At 32.1% G+C, this 19735-nt stretch overlaps 1 protein-coding gene across 1 annotated transcript; it reads right to left on the bottom strand.

The window, feature by feature from the left end:
- Positions 1–324: 324 nt before the first annotated feature.
- Positions 325–18632, bottom strand: LOC140452428 (uncharacterized). Its single transcript, XM_072546679.1, has 4 exons — positions 18488–18632; positions 15052–15150; positions 14076–14375; positions 325–1828 (listed from the first exon to the last, which is right to left on the bottom strand). The coding sequence occupies exons 2-4, from the start codon at positions 15122–15124 to the stop codon at positions 717–719; spliced, it is 1485 nt and encodes a 494-aa protein (XP_072402780.1). The 5' UTR covers positions 15125–15150; positions 18488–18632; the 3' UTR covers positions 325–716.
- Between the last annotated feature and the right edge of the window lie 1103 nt (positions 18633–19735).

The raw sequence follows: 19735 nt of genomic DNA, 5'->3' as shown, positions 1-19735 counted from the left end.
TGGCTAGAACTATTAAATAATAGCATGTGTCAGAGGAGGTGTCTTGTTCTGACTAGCGACACATCTGTTTTAAAATAACAGGTAATGAGTCTATCAAAGAAACTTGGTAGTGGCTGTCAAACTACATGGAGTCTATCAAACTATATAATGGTACTATTTGTTCCTCTGGTATTGACTGCTGACTGTGTAATGTTTTTCTCTAGAGTAATGATAAGCCATCACTGGTGTGACACATTTTCACAATAGACCAAAGAAGAAACATGTCTCGGAAATTTTTATATAAGAAGGTGTATAGGAATAAAAAATATACAGATTTTCTGTTTATATTATATAAACGTATTTATTACAAAAATAAATTAACATAAATAAATATAAATAAATAAAAATAAATAAATAAATAAATATTTGAAATAAATTATTTAAAACTAAAATAGATGAACTAATATAAATATATTAGAGTTTAGAAAAGAATATAATTTGACAGTCTTCTTATTTTGACTTTGTACATCATATTTTATACTATATAAAAATAATAAGAATATATTAAACACTTTATAGCTAAATGAAACAATGACAACATAAACAAAAGTGTTGTAAATAAAGAAGAGGTAAATGCTAGAGTTGCCCGTTCAGTTACTAAAAAGGCTGGAGTAAAGCTCACAGTTAATAGAAAACACCAATTACATAATTGATATGGATCGTTTTCTATTGGCGCGTTAAGAAAGTCTTGCTTCTTCCGATTCTTCGCCTGCAAAAGTGTCAACAACACCATCTACAACTTCATCAAACACTTCTGTTGACTCTTTAGTTTGTGGTGAAGTGTTAATCGTAACTCTCTTTGTTTGAGTGGTTGTATTTTCTGTTGAGTCAGATATTTCATCTTCTATAGCATCTTGAACCATATCAGCAATAGGATCTTCACTTTCTTCCGAAGACAATTGCTCAACTTTAGTAACTGGAACAACTATCTGGGTCGTTTTATTATAATCAGTAATGTCAATTCTTATTTTTGGACTAGTAGCTTCAGTTTTTTGTTCTTCTGTCGTTGAAATAGGAGTATCAGGTGGCAGACTGGTAGATATAATCGGATTTACAGAAACATTTACATTTGTTTCGGTAATAATTACTGGTTGACGTTCTGTAGAGGGTTGGTTTTGTGGCATCGGTGCTTTAGTAGTCGGTTTATAAGATTCCGTAACAGGTTTGGTTGTTCTTCTATGATGTGGGATTTTTGTGACTTTTTTAACAGGTCCTACAGGTTTTTTCGTAATTACACTTTTGGGTGTTGTGACGGTTTGTTGTAGCTGAGGTTTTGTTTTTCTTCGTATCGGTTTTTTTTCAACTGGTTTATTTATAGGTTTTCTTGTATTCCTTCTTAAGGGTTTTTGCGTGGTGGTGGAAACTTTAATTTTATTACTGGAACTTGATGAATCATCTTCCCCTTGGAAGTATTCACCAATAAAATCATCATCAAAAACACTGTAATCTACGGAATCACCATCACTGTCATCATCGTCATCTCCGTCAAATCCAAAGTCATCATCGTCATCGTCGTCATCATCATCATCGTCATCGTCATCGTCGTCATCATCGTCATCATTGTCATTATCAACTGGAGGTAATGGTTGAGGTGGTTCCAACCTTAAACCGTTTGGTCCAAATCGAAAGCAAGAAACTCTTATTGCTGCTTCGATATCATTAAGAGCTCGAAGTTCCAGGCCTAAGCAAGCATTGAATTCCTCTCCTTGGCGACCGATGTTGTAAACCCTACCACAGAATTTTGAAATGCCGCCTGGTAAAGGCATGCAAATAGGAGGAGGTTTTCTTCCTAAAAAGTAAAGAGTATCTTCTATTATCTATGCATAAATCAATAAAACTATATAAATTTAGAACAAAAATGTACGCTATTCGAAAAAATATAAAAGCGCATTCGTATTCGTACGATATGATTACTTGATAAAAAAAGTATTAACATTATATTAAATGGAACTCCACGGTTTAGTTGAAGTTTGTTATATTTTATATTAGTTGAATGTACATATATATCGTATATACAAGGATAAATTTATAGAAACTATGCAAATGCAATTGTGGAATGCAAATTTTAGATTCCCCATGTCTCTATTAACATCTTTATCAACGTCTGTTATACCTTGCATTTTTAGAAGGTTCAGATTAAAGCAGAAATCTGAATTTGTTTCGAAACTATCTTACCGATTTTTCTATCAGATGTCGCTATTGCGTCCATAACGAAGCCATTTTATTGTTGCTTCTTAAAAGACAGAAAAGATTCATTTTTCACGTTGAGAACGCCTATGAGTAACTGTTCTGAAGAGACTTATTAAGTCCAAATACGTATCAAAAGATACATAGACGCTTTGTACGTGAAATCAAATATTTGCTGTCTTTTTCATTTTATAGAAATTATTTTCGAGTTCTAAATATAACAGAGGTCACAGCGTACAGAGTAAACGATATAAATGATTTTTTTTAGGTAAATATATAGAATATATATTCTACCAGTACATAACTTTAAATACTACTTTAAAAACTTAACTAAAGACAAGGGTGTAAACAGAGGGGGACCATGCCCTCCCCTGAGAATTTGAAAAATATAAATTTAAATATTTGCAGTTCAAACGGTTATGGTTTTCTATAAATTTGCGATACATACACAATAACAATATTCGTGAAGACTTTGTCAAGTTCATTAACGCTTATGAGAACATAAAAATAATTAGTGAAAATCAAGAAAAAAGAATAGAGCAACTCCTGACAGGATAAGCCTAGGGTTAACCTTGTTAAAAAGAAGATAGTAATAAAATTGTTAAGAAATGAAGTTTTAAAACTGAAACTTGGACAAAATTTAATAAATTTATGCGAAACAAGATGGGTTGAGTGCCATGAAAGCGTAATCCAGTTTAGATCTGGCATTTTACATATAATTGAAACACTAACATCTATCTCAACATGGAAGGATCCCAAGACTGCTACACTTGCATGAACTTTGCTTAATTCTTTATGCACATCTGAGTTTCTAGTGTCAATGATGTCAATGATTGACATACTAAAATTAACATTGCCACTACGCTGGCTTCTACACACAAAAACTCTTGATGCTAACCTGGCGACTAAGGCTGTTTTCAATGCCGTGTCGACTTTGAATGATAGAAGATCTAATTAAAAAGAAAGTTTTAATAAGATTGTATTCATTGTCCTTGTTTTGGTCAGTATTAATTTAATTTTTTTGTCGAGGTAGTCGCATAACAAATTTATTTATCCGCAGAAAAATCGCTCTCCCGTCCCACAGCAAAAATCACTATATCGTCCAGTGTCTCGTCCCTTCCTGCAGGACAAAATGCTGGCCGTCATCACTAAAAGACCAATATTATTCGTCTTTTTTTATGCTATTTTAATTTCATAAACTAAACTACATTTCTTTCTTTGTACTTGTTGGACTTCATGGGTTTTAGGTTAAAATTTGCTGATTTTTCGTTGCTAGACAAATAAAAATACTTTAAGAACGAATGTCTTTATGGCACTCAAAAATGTGTAAAAAGTGCCTTAAAACTCACCATTTTAACCTTAATTTTTATAAAAATTCTTCCAGACCCCCCAAAAAAAAGTTCATGTCCCCCTCGAAAATCGGTCCTCTGGATCCGTCCTTGACTAAAGATACATTATGTTAAAAAAATTTTACTGAGAATAATAACATGACACTGCTGAATCTTGTCAGAATCTTACCCGAACTCATAGACCCGAATTAGACCAGTATAATTTCTATCATCACTTTTGAACAGATAAATAAGCTTAAAATCACGGTGAAAACTTTATATTGATATCTTAATTCGTTTTGAAGATATTAGAAGAAAATGCCCATTTACTTAGTAATTATTGCCCACTCACTCGTACTTAATAACAATAAATCGATTATTTTCTGATTATATTAAAGAAAGCTGATTAATTTTATAAGATCACATCAAATAAGAACAGTAATAATAACGTAGCTGTTGCTTTTTATATTTCGTAATTAAGATGGTAGTCATTAAATGCATTAAACAAAATGACAAACTTTACTATAGGGACTTCAAAATGCCGATTATTCAAACAAAGACACAATGTCAAAACATTCATATATTGGCACAATATAAATTTTGTTTTGGTCGACTTAACGAATCGACTTAGTCGATTTGATTAAACTACAAGACTTGAGATTGCTCGGCGGTGTCGGCGACAAAATTAAGCAGACATTACATTTTTTAATATTTTTCTTTGACTTAGAAATCCGGTTTGACAAGAAATGGAGATATTAATTCGCATAATATGTATTTATGGGATTATGGGAAGCCAGATGGCATCATTGAAACAAGAAACCACTTAAATTCATGGTAACTGTTTGAGTTGGGAATAGTGAGAAATTATTTAATGGGGTTATACTATATTCCTGGTCTTACTGGGTAGAAGTATATACTAAGACAGAACAACTAATGAATAGCTAACTGAAATTGAAATGTGGTTAGATGAACGAATTCTTCGAATATCTTGGACAGATCACATTACTAATGAGACAAGAAATTGCGGATAGCAGAAGGGTTCAGGCAGAAGAAGAAATTCATGGATACAAAACCTACACAAGTGGTTTGGCTTATTGTTTTTAATTGTGACTTTAAAGTTTTGAAATGCACTCAATACTGTTAATGAATCAGTGCACACGACAATTTTGTTCCACTGGTTTTACAGCACCTTACAAGGGCGTTATATATAGCACATGCTTCAGCGGAAAAGATGCTGGATTGATTATCAGAGTAAATGCTTTTTAATCTTCATTTTTGATACAAAGTAAGCACTGGTTGTACATGTTACTAATTTTGATACATCTGTATAGATTAGAGGGTTATCTGAATAGTTACTTAAGACCTCCTTGAGAGTATTATGATAAAATTCAGTTTGGTATTTAGGAAAAACAATATTTGTAGATTACACTTGTTTGTATATCCAATGATTCCCAAATCTTCTTCTTCTTCGTCTAGCCATTCACGTCCACATCTGAACATAAGCCTCTTCAAGTCTTCCTTTCCATTGTTTTTTATTGTACGCTACTTGTAGCCAATTTTTCCCGGCAGTCCTTTTCAGATCATCTGTCCATCTCATAGGAGGTCTGCCTCTGGGTCTTTTGTGTTGGTATGGTCTCCAGGTTAAAATTGATCTGTGCCATTTGTTTAGATCGCTCCTAGCTACATGTCCAGCGTATTCCCATTTCATCTTTAATGATTTTTGCACCACATCGGTGACTTTGGTTTTCTGTCTCATCCATGTGTTTGTTTTCTTGTCCTTAAGTGATATACCTAGCATTGCTCTTTCCATCGCGTGTTGAGTGACTCTAAGTATATTCATATTCTTTTTTGTGATTGTCCATGTTTGTGCTGCATAAGTTAATATCGGAATAATGCATGCATCAAAAACTTTAGATCTAAGATGTAACTGAATTTGTTGATTTCTGAGTATATAGTTCAGTTTACCGAATGCTGCCCAAGCTAACTTTCTTCTTCTTTTTATTTCTTCAGTTTGAATTTCCCTATTTAGTATTATTTTTTGTCCTAAGTATATATATTCTTCAACTTTTTCTATAACTTTATCGTTTATTATTGTCACGGTGTCTTCGGAGTGCATGACTTTTGTTTTGTTTAAATTCATTTTCAGTCCTATTTTAGAAGATTCGGTATGTAGTTCTAAAAGCATGGTTTGCATTTCTTGTAGGTCAGTAGCTATCAGGATTAGTCATCTGCAAATCGTAGATTACTGAGGTAGCGGCCATTGATGTTTATTCCCTTATATTTCCAATTTAGGTTTTTAAAAACGTCCTCCAAAACTAAGGTGAACAGTTTGGGTGATAAAGTATCTCCCTGTTTGACTCCCCTGTTTAATGGTACAGGGTTCATGTGTTCATTTTTATTTAGGTAGTATGTAGCTGTAGCTTGGTTCATAGTTTCTTTTATTAAGTTAATATATCTGCTGTCTATTCTAAAATTTTGCATTGCGTTTATTACGGCCGTGTGTTCTATGGTATCGAAAGCTTTTTCGTAGTCTACAAATGCTAGGAAAACTGGAAACTTGTATTCGTTACATTTTTCTATTAATATTTTTGTGGTTAACAGGTGATCGGAAGTTGAATAGCCTTTTCTAAAACCTGCCTGTTCATATGGTTGGTATTCGTCTAATTTCCTTGTTAGTCGAGTAGTTATGACTTTGGTGAGTATTTTAAACAGGTGTGACAGTAGGCTGATGGGTCTGTAGTTTTCCAATTTTCGACTATCACCTTTCTTGTGTAATAAGATTACTTTAGAGTTGTTCCAGCTCTTAGGGACTTTGTCCTGATGTAAACAACTGTCCACAAGCTTAGTTACAATTGCAATTAGTTTCTTACCTCCTTCTAATATCATATCTATGGTAATACTATCTTCTCCTGCAGCTTTATTTCTCTTCATGTTTTCCAATGCTGTAGTTACCTCTGAAATTGTTACTTTTGGCATTATTTCTGATCCAACATTTTTTATTAATTTCCGTGCTGGTCTCATCTCATCATCTTGTTGATGTGTTCTGTAAAGTTCTGTGTAAAATTCTTCTGTGATTGAAAAAATGATTCCCAAATAAGGAGAATTAATTAACTTAAGTTCAGTGCAAGTTACGAATGCTTTGCCAAGTGGTGGAGAATTCTTGTTTAAGAAGGAGTATGTTAAATCAGCTGTATTTAATTGATTAATTATTTTTGCAATATACGTGCATCAAATATGTTGGCTTAGGAAATTTTGCTTGCCAGATATTCTCTGCGTAATGAGAGTAGGTTTTCAGAGGTTAGAACCAGTGTGGCTTTATTTAGAGTGCTTTTCATCAACCCTAACACAATTTTCAAAGCTTTAAATAGGACTCCATCGAGTTTAGGTAAATTATTTATGCTAACTGACCCATATACCAAACAGCAGTATTCTACAGTGCTAGCCAAAATTCCTCTGCCCCAATCGTATCTTTTGAACGGTTATACTTATAACAGTAAAATTTGGAGGGAGAAAATAAATGGACGTATGCTCCTCAACTAGTCGTAACAGGTGACGTAATAGTGATAGATGACGTTCCAGAGCTGTGACCGATAATTTTAAATAGGACCGTATGGCAAGTGATATCCCGATTTAAGGGTACTGAACATACCTATTCTTCTTCTTATTTTTATGTAAACATGACTCTGTTTTCCAATGTGCCTCCAGTAAGTTGTCGTTCCATCGTTTTCGTGGTCTTCCTACTGATCGTGTTCCTATTGGGGAACCGTCTCTTGCCGTCTTTATTACTCTATTTGTTGTCATTCGGCTTATATGATCGTTCCATTCTACTCTTCTATTTCTTACCCAGTTCTTGATGTTCTTTCACCTTGCATCTACGTCGTATATCTGTACTTCTAGTTCTGTCCCATAGTGTCTTTCCATCAATTTTTCAAAGTGTTTTCATTTCTGCTGTTTCTAACATCCTTTTTGTCCTCTTTGTGTCAGGTCTTGTTTCTGCCGCGTATGTCATTATTGGTCTGATGACTGTTTTGTAAATTCTGCCTTTCGTGTCTTTCCCGATATTTTTATTTCTCCATATTGTTTCATTCATGCAGCCTGCGGCTCTGTTTGCTCTATTCACTTGATCTTCCACTTCATTTTCGAGCTTTCTGTAGCTAGATAATGTGATGCCTAGATATTTAAACTCCACCACGTGTTCTATTATCTGACCTTCCAGCTCCAATTTAGATCTTAGTAAATTTTGTTGTTTTAACCATGCATTTTGTCTTTTTTGGGAAAATTAACATGTTAAATTTTCTGGCGGTTATATTAAATTGGTGCAGCATACGTTGTAAATCATCTTCACTTTGAGAGAGTAGTATTGCGTCGTCTACATAGCAGATTATTTTAAGTTGTTCTTCTCCCATTTGGTACTCCTTTTGGATTCTTACTTTTTTATATAATTCTATACATAATCAGGTTGAACAATAGAGTACTTAGGGAATCTCCCTGTCTTATCCCATTGTCAGCTTCAATAGGGTCGGTTAGTTCTTCTTCTACTTTTATTTTTATTGTGTTTTTTTGGTAGATATTTTCGATCGTTTTGATTATTTCTAGACGTATCTCTCTTGCGTACAGTAAGTGGATAACGTCTTTTAATTTGACCCGGTCAAATGCCTTCTTAAGGTTCACGAAACATATATATATATATATATATATATATATATATATATATATATATATATAAATATATATATATATATATATATTGTTATGATGTATTGTTTGTGAATGATGAGCAATGAGTATTTTTAATAATATAGGGTTTTTATCGCGGTTCTCAAAGAATTAGTTTGTAAGTACTTTTTTAAATTATCTTTATTATAACTATTATGAAACACACATATATATCTAACCTAGCCAATGTAAATTTAAAATAAACTATCTTTAAAATGATATTCTTATAAAACTAATTAAATTCTATAGACAATGTAAAATTTAAACAAACTATCTTCAAAATTGAAACTGTTATGACACTAACTAAATTATATTAACAAAATTTTGTACCTTTCTTTCACTGAATGCCTAAATAAACTGTTTTCCTCAATATATATTCTAATCACCACTGAATGTCTTCGTACTTCGGTTATCCTTGTTTTTGTGAAATTACTTTTTCCAATTATCAGCTTCTACTAATTTAAGATATATTTTTCTTCACCAGCATTTATAAACCACCAAGCAAACCAGCAAAACAGCATTTATATTTATTCTTCTTTTCAATATACCAATATCCAATTATTATAAGTTGATTTATACTAATCTCCAATCATAATATAATTTTAATTTCTTCCAATATTCTTCTAATATACTTTTTTAATCTTCAATAATTATTTGTGTATAATTATAAATGTGCATTAAAATATATGCATAATTTTTAATCTTCATTTAACTCACTATATTAAACAATTGGACTATTTGTCACTGATTGACTAATTGAATGGACTGGACGGACTTTCTTACTAAACTGCTTGACTGACTGACTTAAAACTGCCATCTTGAATCCAAATCACGGGTATTTATATCTTTTCAATCTTCCAGAGCCATCTGGTAAGAAATCATGTTCGATTTAGTTCTATTTCTTCTATATGGATGTTCTCGAAAAAAGTATCTGTTCGATCCACCGACATAATTATTATTCCAGAATGTTCCAACATAAACAAAGGTCAAATTCTGCATTCTGGAGAATTCGTTAATGTTCTATTGATAATTTTGTTGACATTTAGGCTTTTCAGATCAGAATAAACATTTAAGTTAGTAACTAACACTCTAATTTAATAAAATACACATTTTAAACAATATATTATTATAACCCCACTTTATATTCCCAATTATTTCCTAAAATGTCACTTGGAGAGTATGTATAGTTGGTTGCCTAGTCACATGGCTCACTTAAATATATCTACCACATTATAATTACTAAAATACAACTTTTTACAATTATTATATGCTAATTTCTTAAAAATTGCCCTCACATAAATATATTTTTATAAAATTCTCTAGTATATAACTTATTAAAATAACCAAATACTTTTTTATGTCTAATATTATCTAGTATACAACTTATAAACCATTTTCTATAAACACTAATCATATCAATATATATATATATATATATATATATATATATATATATATATATATATATATATATATATATATGCCGGTTTGTTGTATTCTAATGATTTCTTTGTCCGATTTGTCTTCCTTTTTGAAGAGAGGTATTAGGATGCTTGATCTCAATTCTTGAGGAATTCTGTTTTTATTCTATTATTTTTTGGATTAGTTTTAATAGTTGTTTGGTCAGATCTGGTCCGCCGTACTTTAGGAGTTCGTTCGGCATTCTGCCCTCTCCTGGTGATTTTCTATTTTTTAATTTCCTTAATGCTTCCTTTATCTGTTCCTCCTCAATATTTATTTCTTCGTTTGTCGTCACCTCTGCTGTTGGTGGTACATTATCGTCACCTTTAAAACACAGGGATTGGAAGTAGTTGCCTATGTTTTCTTCTGAATGTCTTTCGTTTTTATCAGTTCGTTCATGTTTTTCTTTGTCCTGTGATCATTCTCCATATTTCTTTTTGTGTTCCGTAGAAGTCGTGTTCCATCTAAGCTGGTTTTAATGAATAAATTAAATAAATACTAAAATTATTGTTTCGCATTTAGTTAATAAAGATTCTAACGTCTGCCTCTGGTTATTCATCAAAAAAGTTTACGTTTTTCAATTCTCTAGCTGTTTTTACTTTGCTAAGTTTTTTCAAAAGCGTTTATACCTTGAATAGTTAGTTTAATTATTGTGTAATGAGATGTTTAAATGTTTAGATAGGCAGAATGGTACGTACGTTGACAAAGTAGCAGCTGTCTTAATAACTGGTGAATGTAGAAACAATTGCCATGCAGCGGAACGTCATTTTAATGAGAGGTACCAAGATCGCCCTATATCAAGGACTTATTTGAGGGAGCTTCTTCGAAAGTGTAAAGAAACAGGTAGTGTTCAAGATGACAAACGATCTGGTTGACCAACAGGTAGTGATGACAAAAAAATTGATATAATTGCAGAAATGGTAGTGAACCCCTTCTTCTACAGCCCAAGTTAAAAACATATTTCATCCATACAAATTAAAAATTGTGCACCAACTTTCAGATGATGATCCCGACCAAAGACTGTGAAAATATGTCCAATCAAATTAATCAACAGCCAGATTACATAAAAACAATTTGTTTTAGCGTCGAAAAAACTTTTTCCCTCAATGGAAATGTTAATCCACACAATGCGAGGTATTGACACAAATTCTCACGTCTTTCGTGAAAAACATACTCAATTTCCAGAAAAAGTAAATCTGGGTAGGTATTTTGGGAAACCAACAGTTGGGCCTGTTTTTCGATAGAATAGCCAGCTCGGTCACCGGACCTCACACCATTAGATTTTTTCTGTGGGTTACTTGAAATCTAAGGTTTATGCTACAGCACCCGACAGTACTGACATTTTGAAACAACGAATTGTTGAAAAATATAGAGCAATTTTCCGCGACACATTTGAACGAGTACGACAAGAGTTTAGCCATAAGATGCATTATTGTCAGGAAATAGATGGAGAACATTTTGAACACTTAATATAAGAACTGGTTCCTAAATCTGTATTAATTAAATGCGAAGCTACAATTTTAGTATTTATTTAATATATTCATCAAAATCAGCTTAAATCCAAACAAAATTAGTATTAGTAAATAGGTATTTTCAATACCTTGCGAGATATCACTTGCCATAAGGTCCCATTTAAAATTATCGGTCACGGTGGCTCTGTATAATAGACTTTTGGTTACCAAAGGTATAATAGATCTAATATAGGCTCGATAAAAATTCAATGCAGTATTTTGATATCTATATGACTATATTCTAAACAAAAAGCTGATTAATTAACAGAAATGTATTTTAATTTTACACATTAAGCACCCTGTAGTTCAAAAACGAGTGATATCAGACACATAATTGTCAATAAAAATATTATTTTTGGCTTTCTAAACATACTAGTTACTATTTATGACCCTTTATAACTAACGCTGTATATTATATATTATAGCACTAAAAATAAAGAGAAACTAGAAACAACCCATTTAAAAACATAATTTTAGAGTTTTAAGATTTAAGAAAAACAAGGATTCCGATGTAGATACGCCTCTGTACTGATAACGTACTGAGATAAACACAAATTCACGTCCATTATACTATAACACAGATATTACAGGTAGATGCACTCGACGATTAACCACAAAACAAGTTAAAGAAATGACCTTCACCTTGTTAACCCACACGATTTTGTTCCAAGTGATGTTGAAGGTGTAAGACAAAAAATGGGAAAGTCAATTAATGCATAAAAACTCTCGTGAATCCTCTTTTATGTAAATTTTTCAGAGGTCAATCAGTTAAATAAATATAATTTCAAAAAAAAATAATATTTGAAGAATGTACCATGTTTTCATGGCTTTTATAGTTAAAATAAACAATTGCCAATTTACTTCAAGTTAATGCTCATTTTTCATTGATTTTGGAATTAATGCATCTTACTGAAATGTTTAACCGAGCCTTTGGCATAGCACACCTTCATAATATTCCTATCCTGTTATATTTGTTTTATAAAAAAGATTTAGATAATATCAATTAGGTTTATTAAAACAATCGGTCAGTTGTGAATAAGTGTAGGCTTTCGCGATGAGTGATTTGTATGTTCTAGTTCTAGTCCTCTTTATCATTTACTTAATCGCAGTTAAGTACCATTGAGCGATTCCAATTTGTTAAGTTAGCATTATATCAATATAACGGTATAATATTTGTTGAAATATTTTCACCTGAGTTGTGTACTGTTTTGCAAATGCATTTTAATTTTATTTAGGTATGTACTTGTATCCGGATCATCGGGGACAATAGGGCAAATTACGATCGATATCAGCCACAATAAGAACAAATCTTGGAGATAAACCGACGGAAGCGATCCAGATTCTGCGAGGCGTTAGACAAGGATGTATACTTTCACCTATATTATTCAACCTAAATTCAGAGGAAATATTTAGTGAAGCCTTGGGAAATTGCGAACATGGATTCCTTTTAAATGGAGAACGCCTAAACAACATCCGCTATGAAGATGACATCGTTATTTTTTAAACAGTTCACAGCGACTAATAAACAGAGTTAATGAAGTAAGTGAAAGATTTGGACTACAAGTAAACATCAAAAACTAAATTTATGGTCATCAGCAAAAATAAAATTAGAGACGTCCAACTGCTTATCAAGAATACACCAGTGGACCGAGTAAAACAGTTTACCTATCTTGGAACAACAGTAAACGAACAATGGGATCACTCACAAGAAGTCAAATGTAGAATGGAGTAGGCTAGTTGAAGCCTTCGAGATGTGGCTATACAGAAGAATCCTAAGGATATCATGGACGGACAAGATAACCAACGAGACTGTACTACGAAGAATGGGGAAAGAAAGAGAGGTGATGTATACCGTTAAAAGGAGAAAGTTAGAATATCTAGGACATATAATGAGAAACGGCACTAAATACAGATTACTGAAAATAATCCTTCAAGGCAAAGTATTCGGAAAGCGGGGAATTGGAAGAAGAAGAATATCATGGTTAAAAAGCCTGAGGAATTGGTTCTCTACAACAATAACTAATCTATTTAAAGCATCAGTTAAAAGTCAGTCATCAGTTTAAAGCATCATAATAAAATAATTATAGCCAGAATGATTGCCAATATTCGAAACGAATATGCACCAAAAGAAGAAGAAGACGATCGATATATAATTGAACATATTGCACAACAACAAAATTTCAAACTTCTCCTCCTTCTGCCCTATCACTGGGAGCTCAACCCCATAGAGTTGGTAGGGAACGAAGTGAAAAGATATATTGCCGCACACAACAAAACTTTTAAAGAAGTTAGGAATTTAATTACGGAAGCGTACTCACAATTTACCAAAGAAAATGGAAAAATTGTATAAAATACGTAATCGGAGAAGAGACGGATATGTGGAGACACGACATAATTATTAATTGTTCAATGACCGCTAAGAAAAAGTAACAAATGAAAGTATTAGGCAGGTACTTGTAGAGGATTACCACTGTTAACTGCTGTTGAATACAAAAGGAAGATTTATTTCTCATAATTCACAGAATGGGCGAAATGTGGCAAACTTGCTTGCAATTTAAAACCACACTGAATCTAACGTTTGGAACGCAGTATAGATACCGGGTGTTTTCTGTGCCCTAGTGGTATACTATTACCGCACAAATTTTAAGACTTTGTGCGGTACTTTCTACTTTCATCAGTTTCATCAGCGGTAATAATTCGGAACAACACTTCGAATATATTCAAATATTATTACACGCTAACCACGTTAACATTAAGTATGACCAAAAGGAAATGGTGTAAACGAGAAGTTCAAGTACCAATATAACAAAGTATTTTAAATACTAAAACTTACCCTTGATGGTGGTATTGGTTAAAACTCGATCATTAAAGCTCATGGAAATTGCAAGTTGGTCTCCTTGTAAGTACTGAAGTACAGCACATCCTGGACCTTTAAGATTAAGCAATTTAAGATTAAAATCTCTGCAACAGTTACACATTTGCTTGGCACATGTACAAAATCTGTTTGGTGGACTTTGTTGTGCCGGCAGTTGAGGCTGAGCCACAGTTTGAGTTACATTTTGGTTTTGTCTAGGTCGAGTAACTTTTGTTCGATAGCTTACCACTTTCTTTTTTGATTTTATGGATTTATTATCTAAAAATAAAATAATTCTTTAATAACTGTACTATATATGATCAATTAATAAAAGAAACTTAAATCAAGAAGATAAGAATCACAAGAAAGTAAAGATTGGAGAATAAACAATTGTTTGGATATGAGTGCGAAAGTGTCAGGTGAAAGCAACGAAGCGACGTATTGATAACTGCAGCCGAAATATATTACATTAACATTAAATTTGATGGATTTGAATTATATAGGTACGATAATAACTGGCAAGATTCAAGAACAGAAAAAATCGATATATAAAAATGATTTCTGGATGTATCCTAGATGTTCAATAAATTATAAAAAAATTGAACAATTAAAAGACGAGTTCCTAGAAAATATTTTTAGAATTGTAAAACAACAAAGAAAATGGTTTAACAGAACAAATATATAAATAATGAGCATATCATGTGAGAACAAAAAATATTTACAAAATAATTTCGATAAAATGGTAAATCGAAAGTTGGCGCACAATATTACGAGTGAAAAAAATAAAACAGAAGAATAGGAAATAAAAGATATCTATATAGATAGAATAACAAAATAAGTGCAGTGAAGACGCGTAGCCTTAGAGTGTTATAAAAGTTACCAAAGAAAAATAAAGAAGTATTAGAAGAATTAGAAGTATTAGTTAAAAGATAAAATAAATACAAAAACTCTTTACCTACTGCTGCAGATGCAGCAAATGCTACCAATATAAATATCAGCAACAGTTCGAATATAAACGATAACTTCATCGTTTATATATTTTTGAATGAAATACCTATAAAAAAAGATAAGATTTGTTACATAAGAACTAATACACTTTTCTATTATTCAAATCGTAAATTTTTGATTGCAGATATTCAATAAAAATGCAACGGAGCTGATTTTTTAAAGAACAAGTATTTATAAGTTATTTTAAAAAAGACTTTAAAATACCAAATGTTCACGAGTGGTATCAAAGATTACGAATTTTATTATAAAATAATCGTCGGTTATACGTCAGGATTGTCAAGGATTTTGGGTCAGAGAAAGCGAGACAGTGTCGGTAAGAAAGTCACTCTTATTAGAAAAACGTGTACATCGTATTATGTAGATATTATTGGATGTTGTGGATGAACTAATAGTTAAATTTGAAATAAATAGTTAGTAATTTAACATAAAAATACCAGCCTACTGATTTTCACTTAGCTCAATTCTGCCTTCACTTTGGTTTACTTTTGTAACTGTTAGATATTTTAGAGCTTATAAGGAAACTAAATGACGGATTATTCGCTTCCATCCAGTTTTGTCTATTGCATATATTTTTTTTATAATTCATGATATAGCGTAAGATCTTCCTCCAGATCCTATAAGTTAATAGAACCAAACATGACTTCAATTGGTCTTTTCGGTTTTACTTTTATTTAAATAACAATAGAGGGATATATTTCAGACAAATATATTTCTACCAACAAACGAACAGGTGGAAGTAACATGAAGGTAGAGCTAATAATAGAACAATTAGAAGAGATATGTAATGGGGGAGATTGAAAAAATCTCCAGGACCAGGGGATATATACCCAGAGCAATCAAAAGTCTTTCAAAAACAGTTTGTTATACAGTTTGAAAGAAAATGGCCATACTTTAAATTGAAAGTTTACTGAGTTTCTTTCTTTGCAGTTGCAGGAAGATGAAGCTTATTTTAAAAACATAAATGTGTGGTCTGATGAAGACAAAGGAGATCGCACACATCTTATGGAAAATGTAATGTCACTCAAATGCAATAAAATTTACATGTATAGATTCGTCTCAAAATTATTTCATTTCAAAATTTCATGTCATTGTGAGAACTCTGAATTTTGATTAATAAAGGCGTAAATTGTAATTAAAGTTTATGGAAAACACATTTTTTTATAAAACTGGCATTCATAAATACTATTAGTGTAGTCGCTATTAAAAACAGCTTAACCCAGCGTGAGCTAACCCGATTAGAGGAACTATGTACTTTGGTAATGGTACTTTACTGTAATACCTGCAATACGATTTATGAACTGACGATTAACAAAATATCTTTTCTCACTGCAACTCAGATACGTTATTAATCAAAATTTAGAGTTGGCGCAAAGGTATGAAATGATTGTAATTTCAAGACAAATCTATTCATGTAAATTTTATTGCATTTGCGTGAAATTACATTTTACATAAGACGTGTGCAATTTCCTTTAAAAAAACTCGTGTTACTGCACAAATGCGACATCAAGATTCCTGATTCTTTAACGTATACTGTGCAATTAAAGACAATCTGATTTTAGGTGTTTTTATTATGAATCTTTAAATGTATTTGACATTCTGAACGAAGAATTTGAGAGATCGATTGATATCAGCACAATGAGCTGCCGGCCCATGATATGCCGTTTCCTAAAAACAGTTGTTCAGAAAATTCGATTTCTCGTTACAGTACCTATAGATGGCCACCTCGCTTCCCCGACTTAACGCACCTCGATCTGTTAAATGTGGAGTTATAAAAACAGTGTATGCTACAATTCCATAACAAAAGAAGATATGGAAAACATTGATGCTTTTCAGTTCTTTCGAATTCGAACAATAATTGGGTATTTTTTACAGTAGTTTTTATCTTAATATAAAAGGGGCGTAAACATAATTTATCTTGACATAAATAAGCAAACAAGAATACGAATAATACGAATTACAGCAATAACAGTTGGACAATTAGCAAATGCGTATTTTTTTTTTGACTTATTTCTGAGTTCAACGTAAAATCTATTTTTTGTGGGTACAAATTTTGGAAATATTGTGTTTGTCAATAGATAAGTTATCAATATAATGTGCAAAAAATGAATAACTCAAGAAATATAATTTTTTATATATGATAATTTTTACTAAATCTATTCAGAATCTCACACAGAATCTTAAAACATAAAATTTAGAGTATTCTACATATAAAAACCGTGCTGGTCTTGAGAGACCTTGCGTGAGTCCAAGCTTGCCAATGCACCACGCAAGAGATAATCTATAACAGAGACTGGCTCATCACACGGTGAGATTTGTTCTACCACTATTGCACTCCCGAATCCCAAGTTATAACATCGTTGCCACCATGAGATGCATGACATAGTGGGAAAACTTGGTGACTACGTTGAGAATGCTGAATGAACTCTGGGGGATTATAGCCTTGGCACGGTATGAGCGCATTATCGTGTCTGACAGCGTTTCATCCCGATTCGTGGGAATAAAATGCATAGGAAACAAGAAGATATGGTTCAGAATAATACAAGATAAAGATGTTGCGGGAAAGCGCAAGGACTGTCCCGGTGACAGACTCTGTCTCTATCCCAAAATAGTTCAATGACCCCAATCGGGTTAGATGTCTCAGTCTACAAGAGCCAAGAGTATACTAGAGCCAAATAAAAGCAGTTGATAGCAACTTCCGGTTTAACCGGAAGTAATAGAAAGCTTCCAATCTTTAGATTTCAAATCTCATAACATATTTTAAGAGATAATAAACAGTATATACAGTTTCTTTTTACCGTATTACAGTTTGATTCGATTAATTGCCTACATATTTATATTTTCTGGGAGTTTTGGATTTGGTGGCGGTCTTTTTTATTTTGCTTTTCAGATTGATTTTTTCTTTTTATTCAAATATTTTATGTTGCACGACTTGGTAGCTTAACCGGTAGGAAATTTAATTAACATAGTACCTTGGATAAACCCAGGAGTTTAATAGATGGTTGTATAAACGGTTATACTATAGCACATACCCTGTTACTTTTCTTTGTGCATAGTAGGAACAGCAAATTACTCTGTTGTGGAGATGCATCGGAGTTATTAAAGGAAGATTTATTATGAAAAATATCTCAGATTAAAATACGACAAAAATATCAGACATAACTGTAACAATTCAGGACGTTAAACAATTGCTGTATAATTATATAAAAAGAGACAAATTAGTTTAATTTAAAAAAATACGTAACACAAAAATAAATAGACAAAATTTTTCTCGAAGGAATTCATTAGCGCCACTTACAGTTATTCCGCTGTAAAGTAATACAAATAGCAAACAAAAATATAAAGTATCAGCTTGTAAAACAACGTATTTTAAATGGTTTACTTACTAAAAAACTAAGAACTCCAATCAGTTTATTCCAGTGAAATCACACTTCTTAGTAAAACTACACCACAAGACTGTTCAATAACCGTGAAAATATTGAAGAGTTCTTCAAGATAGGAGGGGGACCAAATGTCGGTCATTAGGTAGGCTATTCGTATACACGTCCTTCCGTTATATGTGCTGTTTTAATTCATAACACAGCTACCTCACGAAACGCCTAAAGTGGAGCAAAAGTTGGACAACTGATTTTTTTAAATATATTCACTTTCCCCTGGAAACTTATAAATATGCTGAATATATCTGTGCCTTTCAAAAAACTATTTATTTACTTTCATATACCGACACCGAGGTCAATGAGTTGGGTGAATCCAAATTACTACCCCTAATTCTACTAAGAGAGACAGACAAAATGAAAGAAGCCACTTATTTCTATTTGGCAACGGAAGAAAAAAAACGATAGTAAGACGATTCTAAAAAAACGATAGTAACAGTCACAATTATGAGTAGTTGATAGACACAAAGTGAAGAAATCGGAATATATATATATATATATATATATATATATATATATATATATATATATATATATATATATATATAATATATTCAACAGGTGGATTGCAGAGGTTTGATCGGTCAATTGATTGACCGCTATTGGCAAATGAAAGACGTCAACTACTTCATTACTAGAATTTTTACTAGAATACGTTTCGCTTGTATTGTTATTTAAAAGCATCCTCAGTTCGCTACAAAAAGTAATGATGTAAGAGTATAAGTAAAAAACTAACAGAGTTCATACTTACAAAACAGTTTGTAGGTTTTTTGTGATGTTCTGAAAACTCTACGATTACTTAACATTAAAACTTAACAAACTAAACGAGAAAAAAAACCACAAGAAAACTAGTGCTCTCATTCAGTTTTTCTTTATTTATTCATTATATATGTATCTATCTGTGTCTTTGCTACTTATTTTATAATTGCTTGTGTCCATCGTCATTGCCTGTTTCGTTACAGTATTTCCGGAACAATGGTTTATTAGTTTTTGTCCCCATTTTGGCTATTTTATTCTCTGTATTGGCCCATTTTCATCAGATCTTATTAATCCATATTTTATTTACACCAATTCTTACATCATTTCTATTCTCTTTTTCTTCTTGTGCGAAGTTTCTCATTGTTTTCTGAATTTCTCTGTCTTTATTCGTAGTATCGTCATTAATGTATATTTTTCCTTCTTCATCATTTTTTAGTTTGG

Source organism: Diabrotica undecimpunctata, chromosome 10 (assembly GCF_040954645.1).
Source record: "Diabrotica undecimpunctata isolate CICGRU chromosome 10, icDiaUnde3, whole genome shotgun sequence".
Lineage (NCBI taxonomy): Eukaryota > Metazoa > Arthropoda > Insecta > Coleoptera > Chrysomelidae > Diabrotica > Diabrotica undecimpunctata.
Note: the sequence above shows the minus strand (reverse complement) of the source record. Positions and strands in the feature narration are given on the sequence as shown.

What these genes read in the sequence shown, in the direction of transcription:
- LOC140452428 (XM_072546679.1), bottom strand. Translation starts at nt 15,124, where the DNA reads ATGAAGTTATCGTTTATATTCGAACTGTTGCTGATATTTATATTGGTA. An exon ending in TGCTGCATCTGCAGCAGTAG is followed by an intron (nt 14,376 to 15,051) that starts GTAAAGAGTTTT and finishes TTTTATTTTTAG; the next exon opens with ATAATAAATCCATAAAATCA. An exon ending in AACCAATACCACCATCAAGG is followed by an intron (nt 1,829 to 14,075) that starts GTAAGTTTTAGT and finishes TTTACTTTTTAG; the next exon opens with GAAGAAAACCTCCTCCTATT.